This window comes from Salvia miltiorrhiza, chromosome 6 (genome assembly GCF_028751815.1).
Source record: "Salvia miltiorrhiza cultivar Shanhuang (shh) chromosome 6, IMPLAD_Smil_shh, whole genome shotgun sequence".
NCBI classification, from domain to species: domain Eukaryota; kingdom Viridiplantae; phylum Streptophyta; class Magnoliopsida; order Lamiales; family Lamiaceae; genus Salvia; species Salvia miltiorrhiza.
The window spans coordinates 36,744,357-36,758,237 of record NC_080392.1 but is presented as its reverse complement, the minus strand read 5'-3'; the positions used below and the strand labels follow the sequence as shown (position 1 = coordinate 36,758,237).

The 13,881-nt window shown below is 32.3% G+C and overlaps 1 protein-coding gene and 1 long non-coding RNA gene across 2 annotated transcripts; both read right to left on the bottom strand.

The window, feature by feature from the left end:
- Positions 1-2,023: 2,023 nt before the first annotated feature.
- Positions 2,024-2,981, bottom strand: LOC130990848 (uncharacterized). Its single transcript, XM_057915078.1, has 5 exons — positions 2,851-2,981; positions 2,644-2,764; positions 2,500-2,552; positions 2,313-2,430; positions 2,024-2,197 (listed from the first exon to the last, which is right to left on the bottom strand). Exons 1-5 carry the CDS (start codon positions 2,979-2,981, stop codon positions 2,024-2,026), a joined length of 597 nt encoding a protein of 198 aa, XP_057771061.1.
- Positions 2,982-3,102: 121 nt separating this feature from the next.
- LOC130989351 (uncharacterized) lies at positions 3,103-3,652 on the bottom strand. The gene is made up of 3 exons (XR_009090574.1): positions 3,439-3,652; positions 3,307-3,367; positions 3,103-3,227 (listed from the first exon to the last, which is right to left on the bottom strand). It is a non-coding gene; the product is annotated as an uncharacterized LOC130989351 (long non-coding RNA).
- Between the last annotated feature and the right edge of the window lie 10,229 nt (positions 3,653-13,881).

Below are 13,881 nucleotides of genomic sequence, written 5' to 3'. Positions count from 1 at the left end.
TAAGTTCCTCTACGATAGTTTTTTTCTTTTCTTTTCTTATAAGTAATACTCATTATTATAAAAGAACCCAATTATGATTTTTTTATTATTATATTTCATTCTAATTTAATATTTTTTCGATTTTCTACCTCTAATATTTCAGCTGCACTCTAAATCCTAAATTGTAAACCTGGGCCTATATTTCTATTCTATCACATTAATGTCATATTAATGATTAAAATTCTTTAGCTACACCCTGAACCTCGGCGCTATATCCCATTTGAATTCATCTCTGCAAATGATAATTAAGAAAATAATATTAATACACTATGACATCATTAATTAACTTCTTTACAATTTATATTGCACTTAAAGTCAATAACTATATTCAAACTAATTTATGATAGCAAACTGTTCCCTCTGCCTTTTTTAAAATGTTCCAAGCGGTCGAAATATATATAAAAAAATGGAACATTTTTTTCTTTCTATTTATAATTATTATATTCAAAAGTCAAACATATAAAACAATTAATATTGGTAGAATGGTAAAATATATAAATAATGCATTAATATTGGTAGAAAGGTTAAATATATCAAACACGTCATTAATATTGTGTTGAAATTAAAATAAACTTATCAAACACATCATTAATTATTATCATAATTTAATATTAAAATATTTTAAATTTCTAAATGATACAAAAAGCTGAATAAAAAAATCAATAATATATCTACACTATTAATTAATGCTGAAAACCCTAACAAAAGTGAAAATGTACATTTTTTAGTTGTACTCGCTGGAACCTTCCACCTTTGACACCGACCCTGCTCCTTGTAAATTCAGCGGCGACAACCACTACTCTCTCGACAAAACTCTATCTGTAAGCGTTATGTTGTAGTACTTCTATAGTAAAATTCATTGCATTTGAAGAAACTACCTCTGATTCACAGTTGATGTCTTATTTCATCCTCGTTGTTCATGCTATCGCTAGTTTCGGCGCGCACCGGTGGTGATACTTGTGAAATACAACTGCCTCAACTACTACTCTTCTAAAGGTATTTTGATATATTATTACTGAATAATTCAACACCCCCTTCAGATGCACTCTATAATACCACATCTATATTAAAATTTATTGCATGTTAAGAAACTTCCTCTAACTGCCAGTTTCTGAACTAATTGTCTTCTCAATTTGATACTCGTTGTTCTTCTGCACAACTCTTCACATGCGAAATTCCCTACTCTGAAATTTTGTGTTAACCATTATATGTTAAAAATGCGTTAATACATATGTTTGTTCAACATAGAAATTAAGTGATTAAATCTCAAATACTTGAAATGATAACAGCCATTGCAATCTTCATTTTGATGATGAAAGAGATATTGCAAACTTATACATATATAAGCTTACATTGTCTATATAAATTTTTGCCCTCAAATTATGAATTTTCTTGTACCTACACACTGAGTCACTGACATTGCAATTCACAAAAATAGGTGAATTCTTTGTTTCAAATACTACATTTATATTCTTACTTCACACATCTTTATCTCATCTATATACCAATCATGACTATAATATTTTGAGATTATGCGTTTTACTTTACTCTGAAAATATAGTTTGACTCTCGTTTTCCAGAATCAAAATGGTTTTTTCTTCCTGTATAATAAAGTTGGATTTCTCATATCCAAATCATGAAGAAAGAAGCCTATTGGTGAGCCATTTAAACACTGCAATATGTGTTTGCAAACAAACTATGACATTCAACTAAGCTGTCATTACATAATTACATAATAAGTACTAATAAACACAAAAACCTGTGTTTAGTCTCCACAGATTTTAAACTGGCAGTCTTCATGGCATCTAATTATTGACCATCTTACTAACTTGACTACAATTTAATGATGCTAATATAGTAATGCATCAACTACGACAGTCAAGTACTAAAAAAAAAACTAACAAAAGTAATATAGGATTAAACAATAACATGGCCATCTCCAATTTACTTTTCAAAAAACTAAGACTGCCTTCCAACTCCCAGATCACTCCTTCTCCACTTTCACCTCCTTTAACTTCACCTTCTTCACTTTTACACTCTGATCAAACAAATTATCAATCTTCATTTTTCCTGTCTCAATTAAATCATGCCCCTCCTCCAGTATTTTTTCAAAATCACCACCATGTGCCTCAATAGTTTCAGAAACAGGAATCTGCTTCTACAACATTAAACAGTACATAATGTTAAAAATACTTCAGGAGTATTAATAATCACACATTAAATATACAAAAATGAATCATACTTAATTAATACATCAGTCACAAGATCATAACCAACTGAAATGAAATGTCAGACAATGATTTGGCATAATCATTCTGACTTTTAACATCATTCAAACTTTCAACAAAATCAGCAGCATGTTTCTCAATAATTTCAAGTGTTATGCAAATCCTTCACAATATATGGTTGATCGAACCTAAAATCTGCATCATTCCTCAGTTGCACCTTGAATAAGATCACCTTCTGAAGAAGCTTCTCTGAATTTCTTTTGGAATGTTGCATGAATCTCCTGTCTGGACCATACAACACAACAAAAATACATTTTCAGCTTTCATCTTATTAACAAAAAAACAAAAACCAATATATTTCTTAATACTCTAATACCTTAACACCAACACCATCAATTTCAGAAGCTCTTTTACCCAAAAGCTTAACGCATTCACGATCCCACAGCAGTAGAGTAGCATTGCTACTGGCATCAATGACATTGACCTTCAACATGAATCTGTGAAATACAAACAATAATAAAATTTGAAATCTATAAAATATCTCATTTCTTGTATAAAAATAAGAATTATTCAAAAAAATTACCTCTTGTTGGGCAGCCCATCATATTTCTTGCAACGATCACAATAGAACTTGTTGTCAACTTTCATTACTTTTTTGCCACAACGCTGGCAAGCCGGATACCACCATTCACCAATCGCTTCGACATGATCCATTTATCCACATATCCAGTAAGAGCCATCCTGAGTGTCACAAAAAGATAGAAACTATAGGCTGTATAATTCATATATATGCAGTTTCAACACGTTCTATATACTTAGATTTTGAGAAAAGATACCTCCAAGCAAAACACCTCTTCAATAGATTTCACCTCCAGATTTTCAGTCTCATCAACCATCCTCTTGGATTCATGGTTGAAAGTTATGTTTGCAGTTTCGAAGAATCGAATGTTTCCAAAAATTCTAACACATAAAACAATAATAATAAGTTTCTGCATAATTAAATAAACTGCTTTATGAAAACATAAATCCTTTTGTTTACCTCTGTCTGAACTCATTCATTTCCGGAGTGTCTTTGTAAGAAGTAGAGATTCTTACCTCCCCTACATAAACAAAAAAAAAATCTTACACTATGCATATTCAACTTAATAACTTATAGAACATGAACTATTACCCTGGTATGAGATTGGCCTGCAAAATTGAATTAGCACTACTGGAATTTGTTTGACATTTGGATCAATTTGACTTAGAAATTCATCAACATAATCTTCTCACAAAGTACACACAACAGAATCATGGCTGCAAAAAGTATTTAAAACATAAATTAAACTTTATGCAATTCAGCAGCAACAAAAATACAGAAATAAATATTTAAAAACATCAATTTTACTTTTCATCCTCAATTTTTAACTCCAACATCTTTACATTAGGTTGATTGATCACACCTCCACTTTCTACAATAACCCCAATGACACCTGCAACATATAAAGTAAAATAAATGCACTTCACAAATGAACAAATATTTACCAAAAGAACAAATGATTACCAAATATTGCAGCATCCACAGCACTTTCTATTCCTGCAATTTCTGCAAATATCTTAAATGAAAACATGTCATTAATTTGGAAAATTATCAACATTCATTTCATAAATCTGGCTCTTCTGTGTCATTACTATGCTAAAATCATAATCTATGGTTTTGAAACGCATGTGATTGGGCCGCATGTAGAATTTGTGGAAGACATAACAGCAGCCCTCCCTGATTTTCGATGCAGCACTACCAGCTAAGTTACGTGCGAACGAAACATGAATCTTCACACGCTGCAGAGTGCACACATACCATACTAAGCTTTGTATTTAGATACAAAAAAAGGTATGTCTATATTTAAAATTTTGACAAACCTCTTGGTCTTGAACAATGCATTCGAAGCTCATCATATCTTGTGAATTCCCATTAAAAAGAAGGCCATATGCATGCACCACCTTGATTTTGATTGCTGATGTTGTCACAGAAGGATGCAAATCATTGACTGAACATAGCAAATGAGCCATCTTTAAGAATTCCCGGAGATCACAATAGCTGCAAAATACAAAACAGTTAGCATTACTTCAGAGAAACATAAGCTTCATAAAAGAAGTGCAAGAAGTGAAGAGAACAAACCTTGATTTTGGGTGAGTATAAACAAATGTAATGACGATCTATTTATAGATGAATTATGTGGATTATGCTTCCAATGCAATGCCCGAAATCTCTTTGATGCAATGCCTCAAATCTAAGTTTGCTCATCCATAATCTCTTTGATGCAATGCATCAAATCTCATCATTCATCTTCGTACATTGTGGGCTCAAGAACACCCAAATATGAGATATTTATTCATCTTCCATCTCTCTATATTTCTCTGTTGTATTATATTGTACACCCAAGAAATCATGACTCGGTGAACAGTAATTTGAACACCATTCTTACATACTAGCGGCAAAAACACATCCCCTCTGTGATCCTATATATAAACGTTACTGTATCGTACATGATTTGCAGATTTCAGGGATTTCCAAAATCTGCAACATTAAATGATTTGTTGGAATGAATAATAAATCTTAACCATATTAGGTCCAGAGGGTCTCGAATAGGTGTATGGGGGGGGGAAATACACCTATGGGCTATTTTCCAAATCCTCAATCAGAGGGATCTCAGTCAGAGATCAAAACGAAACTTTGCATGCAAACACAGACACCTATTTTTCTGAAAACAGTTTTGACCAAACATGGTTGACGACTGATACTGAAAGCTCTTCAGTAAAGAGTTATCAGTTAAGTTGATGGAACTTAACTGATGCACGTAAGGGCTTCAGTCGTGTTTGCTAAGACAGAGATGATAACACTCTTCCTGACTATCAAAAGATAGATCAGTCAGACTGATATCATACGCAGCGAAAATTAAACTTAGTTTCGAAATAGCCTTGGTGGAGCACGTTGTTGGTTATTAGGTTACTCTTTACAGTTAATCAGTATTCAGTTTATCAAATGAAATAACACAAGTAAGAATGAAAAACTGAAAGCTGTAAACAACACAGAGACTTTTACGTGGTTCAGAAAAACCCTTTCCTACATCCACGGTCGGTTGATCAGACCAACAATCCACTCCGCAAGTGCTTAACAGGTGCACTACAAACCAAACCGTGTGCTTGTCGGGTGCACACAACCGTACCACTGAAGAAAACCCTTCTTCAGGACCCACGCTTCACTCGCGTCGGATTTCTCTGCTCAGCACAACCCGTGCTAAGACTTCTCACTCAGAGTCAGAGTACCTTCCTGAACTCCGAATTACTCAAACACTCTTTTGGGAGGGAGGTTTGAACGAGTGTCAACTTCACTACAAAGAACAAGTTCTTTGAAGCAAGTTTGACCTTTGGCTTCTGGGTTAACAGAGGTTTGCCTAAGGTCTAAGAGAATGTGTGTAATCAGCAGTGACTGATTTTGGCTTTGGAATTCTCTTCTTCGATTCAAGCTTTGTGGAGATTAAGCTTTAGGCTGAGTAGCAATTTTGGCAGAGCTTCAGCTTATGTCGTTGAATCGGCGAAGGTTGAAGTGATCCTCGAGCGCTATTTGTAGAAAAACTCTTGAATAGATCCGTTGGCGTAGAACGTCATCAAGATTTCTTCCGTTGGAGAGCAATTCGAATTTGGGCTGAGGCTTCAATCTTCGAGGTTCCTTGTCTGGGTGGAAACGGCTCTCTTTGATGGACAGGAGATGTGACGTCTCTAAAAAGTAACCACCAGATAGGAATGACCTCTGCAGAGATAAAGATATCCTGAGATCTCTGCATTTAATGCGGCTGTACTTGGTGAGTACGTGGCTTCCTTTGAACGTTGGAAGATCAGTCCTAGGAGGAATGTTCAACTGATACTTGACTTTAGTATCAGTCCATTGCGCGTATTAAGTAATCAGTTTTCAACTGATTCTTCAGTTGGTATCTGCAGTCTTCAGTCTTCAGTCCTTCGTTCTTCAGTCTTCAGTCTTCGACACCGCAAGCTAAACTAGAACCGAACTCTAACACTTGAGTTCAAAGCAATTCTAGTCTATTACAATTAAGTCCTATGAATTTTGGTATCATCAAAACAAGGGTTAGGATATTCCACAAGGTTCCCAACAAACCAATTACTTATTTGTTATTTAAATTTATGTTTTTTATAATTATAATTGTAATTAATAATTTATTTGTGGTAATCATTCCTAATCTAAACCATTTCCTATTTATTAAGTATCCAAATATCTATTATTTATTTATATTTTTTTTACATTCATTATATTTAATAGTGATAATTTTTAAGAATTCATTATTTATTTGCACCTCGAAATTTGTAATTCATATATACCTGTAAAAGCCCACAAAGTATAAGCGGCGCGATCAAAGAATATAATTGGGCTGTAAATATATATATTGTTCCATCATATAGCTAACATTAAATTCATCATCAACTACTCTCTTAAACACCACAATCATTACTACTCTCTACTTCCAACAAAAAGTCATCATCATCTTCAACTTCACAATCCTTCCTCTTAAACACCACAAAAATCAAAATTTATCACAAACGAAGAGCAGGAAGCGCCACCACCGTCAAACTCACCAGCGTAAACCGGAAATCTTGCACACCTTCGAGTTGAGTACCTCATATATTGTCTGATTTCTTCATCGTTATTTCTTGTTCTAGCAAATACATTGTCTGATTCTTCTTCTTAGAAAACAATAAGTTTGCTATTGAATGTTTTTGCCATTTGCTCTTTCATTATTCATGCTATATATAACTTGTATTTCTATTTAGTTATTCGTTCACTGTAATGGCATAGAAGAACACAATTTCCCAGTTAGTTTGAAGCACAGAAACTAATGAAAACTAAAAAAAACCTCACACTTTACCTTTACCAATGTCTAAGTAATAAATTTCATATTCACTTCTGTTCAAAAAAAATCTGAAAAGATCTTAAGTCTTATATTGAACAGATTCATTTCATCATCTTCCTCTTTGTTCCTTAACAGCACCACACCTAAAAGACTTCTTATTTCAGTCTTACTTAAACCTATGAAAGGAAATAACGGAGTTTGAACAGAGCAAGCACATAATCATTAAAACATATAGACAATACTCATCATATACTGCTTCTGCAATCCACTTCTTCATTATGTGCGTTATTTGAACATATTTGTGTGCATTCATCATTATTAGACAAAATATTTGATATGGCAACAGTTGTTAGTGACTAACTTTGAATATGTATATCAATGCTTTTATGTGTTACTCATCCTGTTTTCTGTACAGATAGCTGAACAATGAATTTGCCATCAATTCTCATCAAACTCTCCTACAATTATCCTCATGTAAAACGCAGAGGAATATTGGTATTTAATACTTCAAACACTAAACTGCATTTCTAGCTATTTAATTTTTAATTAGGTTGAGACTTACAACTTTTGTTTTTTTAATGGTATTTTCAGATTATCCCCAATGACTTTGTTAAAAAGAATGAACACAACTTGAATAGGTCAATAAAGTTAAAACTTCACTCTCCTAAAAAGAAATGGAACATCAAACTATGCTACCATGAAAACCAATCTGGAAGTGAAAGAATTTGGTACTTGAGCAGGATTAAAGAATTTGAAGACTATGTTTAATTGTCTGCAAATGACTACCTTGTGTTGCACCTCGTTGCTGAAAAAACTTTTCTCGCCACTGTGTACGATGAAAATGGATTTGTTAAGGATGTTGAAGTGAAACGTCAATCCCTGAACAATGGTTAGATAAATCTAATTATAGTATATACTTCAATCATTGGAACAGTGACTAAATAGTTTTCATTTTGATCTTATCTCAGCTGCTGGACCTTCGCAATTGCCCTCCTCAATATCGATCAGTGAGATCAGTTATTAATCCATCTTTATACATTTTTTTCACTTACAAAACTCATACTACACTATATGCCTTGCAGAAACTGAGTTCGAAGATGCTCCTCAGTTTGAATTCAAATATACAAAGGCGCAACGCTCGAGATTGGTAACACAAACTATATAGATTTTGCATATCGTGAAGTTTCACTTTAAATGATTTATATACTAACATAAATGACATAACAAAACAGGCATTGCGCAAGAAATTTGTTCTTGAATCATCTTTGCAGGATAGAAAATTCATCACAGTTCAGTATGAAGCTCAAAAGAAAAAGTGGAACCTGAAATTGCTAAAGAGACGTCCACAAAGCATGATTTATGAACTGACTTGTGCATGGTCGACTTTTGCTCGTACCATCCCCCTCATGAACGGTGTTCACTACAAAGTAATCTTCGATCACGCAACACAGGTTGTCATTGTGCAGAAACAGAGGTCTCTAGGTCTCTATCGTAAGAAGTTACCTAAACCTTGCTTTAAACATCTGCAATAATTGAACAACCTTTACAAAGCATGTTAATTAGACATTTTTCTCCAAATCTACTCTATATATAAAAACACAAAAAAAAAAAAATGCACCAAAAAACACACCTAAATTCCCGCCCAAATTGCATTTCATTGTATTTTTTTTTTTTTTGTCTTATTCTGTGATGTGCTGAAATCCTTCAATATATGGCTGCATTTAATGTACATTTAATGTTTTGCCTTTTTTTTTACTGTTCCATGTTTTATGTTGCTCATACATGCTTCAGATAATGTGAATTGGCGGTTGCAAATTATCTGCTGGGATTTGGTGGCTGCGAATTTGAGGGTGCATTTAATGTTCAATAAATGTTTTGACTGTTTTGTAGTATTTCTTTGGTCACATATTTTTAATTCATATATTATATTCACATATTGTTTTATAATTGTTATTTGCAGAATAGATTAAATATTAAGTTTATAGAATAAGAGAAGTATTTAAAGAATTTTGTAAATAATTAAATAATTATTATATAATAAAAAGAATCACGTAAATATATGCATATGTTGTTATTGTTTTGTACTAAACAATAATATATAGGGGTTATTGCCAGAAAATACATATACTTTGTCAATTTTCTGGTTTATATCATGACTTTATAATTTGGCCAGAAAATACATCAATTTTCAATTTAATTGCAATTATAACATGACTTTATAGTCTGGCCAGAAAATACATCAAATTTCAATTTATTCTCAATTATAACATGACTTTATTTTGATTATTTTTTATCATAGATGTATTAATATTTATTGTATTTATATTAAATTTTTATGTATAAAATATTTTTAATTGATTGATTAATTTTTATAAAAATTAAGTTAAATGATTAATTATTTCATAATATATATATATATATATATATATATATGTGTGTGTGTGTGTATATATATATGATGGCTTAAATATATCTACATTTTCAACACACAAATGCATATATATATATATATATAAATATATATATACTTGCTTTTAATATTCTATTAATATATTATATATATAATAGGTATTTATTTATTTAAATTGTGAAATTATAAAATATTAGGACCAATTAAAAAAATTACGTACATATATAATAGAAACTATGTTAAAAAAGTAAATAATATTATATATTATTTACATATAGATGTATATTTATCAAATATATATGTATTTATATATAGTATATTGTGAGATGAAAAGAAAATTAAAAATATTTAATGTATTAAACTTGATATTATTATACTAAATTAATTACAAGGTCATGTTATGATCGAGAATAAATTGAAACTTGGTGTATTTTTTGGCCAAACTATAAAGTCATGTTATAATTGCAATTAAATTGAAAATTGATGTATTTTCTGGCCAAATTATAAGGTCATGATATAAACCAGAAAATTGACAAAGTATGTAACACCCCGATAATTTAGATTTATTTTATAAGTTTAATTAATAGTATTTTCTTGTATAGCTTATTTTTTTTAAATAATTACACGATACATATAGATATGCACCGTTAATTTTATCTAGACTATTATTATTATTATTATTATTATTATTATTATTATTATTATTATTATTATTATTATTATTATTATTATTATTATTATTATTAGTATTATTATTAATGATTCCTATTAGAATTAGAACTCCTTTTATCATCTTTATTCTTTATCTTAGTAGGAGATATACATAGAAAATAATTTTTTTATATTTATCAAAAGCTCTTTAGAAACTAGTATAAATATGGGATCTATTTTCAAACCCTAAAGGAGACGGACACACTAATTAATTAGGGTTTTAGAGAGCAGAGAGGGCCAGAAACGTGTAGAGTCAGATTTTCGCAGGAAATCAAGTTCTGGCAGTTTCGGGAGAACGGCCATAACTTCCTCCACAGAACTCCGATTCAAGCGAAACAGGCGGCCACGGAAATCTCTCTCGAAGAGGAAGAAGTCGTATTTCTGGGCAAAATACGATTTGAGGACGTTTGAGGCTTCAAACGAAGGCTTGAAGCTGACTGGTCTGTTCAGCTGCGATTTTGACGATTTCTTCTGGTGCGGCGCTATTAAGACCTTCTTTCCGGTTTTGATTTATTTAGCTTCGACTTTAAGGTGAGGGATTGTACGCTTATTCATATGGTTATATATGTTTTTTTATTATCGCGTTTGATTACTTGTTTACGTGCATCTTATGACTATGATATTATGTGCGATCATGGGATCTAAGCCATTGATCTATGTTATGTGCGATCATGGGACCTAAGCCATTGATCTATGTTATGTGCGATCATGGGACCTAAGCCATTGATCTATGTTATGTGTGATCATGGGACCTAAGCCATTGATCGATCATGGGACCTAAGCCATGATTTATGTATGTGTTTGGTCATGGGACTTAAGCCATCGACTCAAACTATGATTATGTTTGTCAATGGGCTCTAGTCTCTTGGCGTATGTTTGCAAGTATGATAATGTGATTTAATTATATATGTGACATATATGAATATTTTGTTATGTTCCTCACTGAGTATATTTTCAATATATGCTCACCCCTTATCTTTTCAGTTTTGCAGTTTTAGAGTCGAGGTGGCCATGGAAGTCGAGAATGACTAGAGATTTAGTATTTCCATAGAAATTTAAGTTGAAACATGTTACTTTTTAGTTTATCATTTTATTTCATGTTACTACTTTAGTTTTGACAAGTTGATTTTAAATTGGTTTAAACTTTTATAATTCAAGAAATTTTATTTTTATATATTAGTTTTCAAAGATTTTATATTGAAAAGTTTATGAAAATTGGGGTGTTACAAAGTATATGTATTTTCTGGCAATAACCCCTAATAGTGTATAAAATAGGAACAAATCCTACCCCTAGGATCATATAATGTGACGGTTATGATTGAAATTTAGATTAGTCTTTAATTCTAATCTAAATTGCTGCCGATTCATGCATATTTATCGACAAATGGGCAAATTGGTCCTATAAATTTTGACTTTATATCATGAAGAAACATATCCAATATTAGTGTGCATTTAAAAAGGAAAATAAATCTTGAAATCATTGCAGAGGAGAAAAAAGCGGCACCTAATTAAAAGATATGGAATTCAGTGTGAATCAAATCCTTTCTAATCAAACTTAATTAAAAAAAATAAAAAGCAGTGTATGAACATAAATAAAGTAGGGTTAACTACGAATCAGTCTGTGCTGTATAAATGTTTGGTTCATACACTTCGGACATGAATCACCAATATATTTAGTGTGAACCGCAAGTTGTCAATATGAATCATTATATAGATTTGCATGAATCGGTATACGATCAAGATGAATAAATGAAATTTTTACGTGAACCAGAGATTGTTTCGTGTGAACCAAAATGACCATATCATAATGAAGTTTCTGTGTGAACCAGAGATTGTCAATATGAATCATTATATAGATTTGCATGAACCAGAGATTGTTTCGTGTGAACCAAAATGACCATATCATAATGAAGTTTCTGTGTTAACCAGAGATTGTCAATATGAATCATTATATAGATTTAAGGTTTTCTGCGTATGCGTCTATGAAGATTGAAGAATTGTGTTTCAAAATTGAAGATGCTTCAGACGTTTAGTTATTTATCTATGGTATGAAGATTTGATTTGATATGGCAATAATGTGTGATTAATTAAAAAAGATATAGTAACCGATATAGAATAATTAAAATGACATGAATATCCTTTCAGCATCCAGGCGTGTGAATATAGGCTATTAATTAGGATTAAATCTGGCCATAGGATCTAAACAAATCAATGGGTGAGATCGGTTCCTATTTTATACAAAAAATACTATTTTTATTTTAGCCCAACTCTCCCTCTCTCTCTCTCTCTCTCTCTCTCTATCTATCTATCTATATCTATCTATATCTACATATATATATATATAGGGGGCCGCTCCAATGAGACCCCCTAATTTTAGTGAGATCTAGGGCACGATCTGGTGCGTTTATTTTATCAATCCTATGGATGATATTGTATCTGGAGGGTGATTTTTTTTCGCAGGGTTCGAATCCTGGAGGGAGCATAATATTTTAAATTTTGTTATTCATCAGTATATACTGCATTGTTCATCAGTATATAGGCCTTGTTCATCAGTATATATGTCTTATTCATTACGGATTTTTTAAATTTTATTTTTCATCAGTATATACATCTTGTTCATTAGATATACGTTTTGTTCATTAGTATTATATGTCTTATTCATTGTACTCATGTTACACGAAAAATAGGGGGTCTCACTGGAGCGCGCCCATATATATATATATATATATATATATATATATATATATATATATATATATATATAAGGTCGCATTCAATGGAGACCATTCCCTTAGATAAAGAATAAAGACCAAATCAAGGTCATTCATCTCACTCCAATCAACGGTTCATATAATTTCTTTATTTGATTTTTCATGTAATTAAATATTGGTTTATTATATTTATTTAACTCGAAAAGGGCATATATGTCCACTCAAATCTACTAAAATTTGAGATCACGTTGAACAAATCCCGAAAATTCCTCTCTTGCCATTCTAGGACCTGATCTGTCAATGAACATAACAGGTGAACATTAGTATGTTCATTTGTTTTCTTACAAACATATCGACGAACATTAGTATGTTCATTTGTTTTTCTACGAACATATCGACGAACATTAATATGTTCATTTATTTTTCTACGAACATATCGACAAACATTAGTATGTTCATTAGTATTTTCTACAAACACTAAGTCGATATGCAGATCTGTAGATCCGCCGGCGGCGCGGCGGTCGCCACCACAAGCGTCCATGTGACCGCTCTGGACGGCCTGGTGACGTGAACTCCCTCTTCACCATCGCCGTCTTCGTCGGCCGCTCCTTGGCGACGCCGGGGCAACACAGCCTGGAGAACTCCTCCGCCTGCGACGTCGGCGGAGATTGGGGAGGGAGAGAGGCGAGGGAAGGGGCGGCGACGACAACTGCCACATCTGGAAAAGAGAGGCGGCGGCTGTGTGGGAGAGAAAAAGAGTGTGAGTTGGGAGAGAGAGAGAGAGAGAGAAAGTGTGAGTTGTGAGAGAGAGTGATAGAACGTGAGAGAGAGAGGGAGAAAGAAAATACAAATGACAAACCTAACCTTTATTATATAAA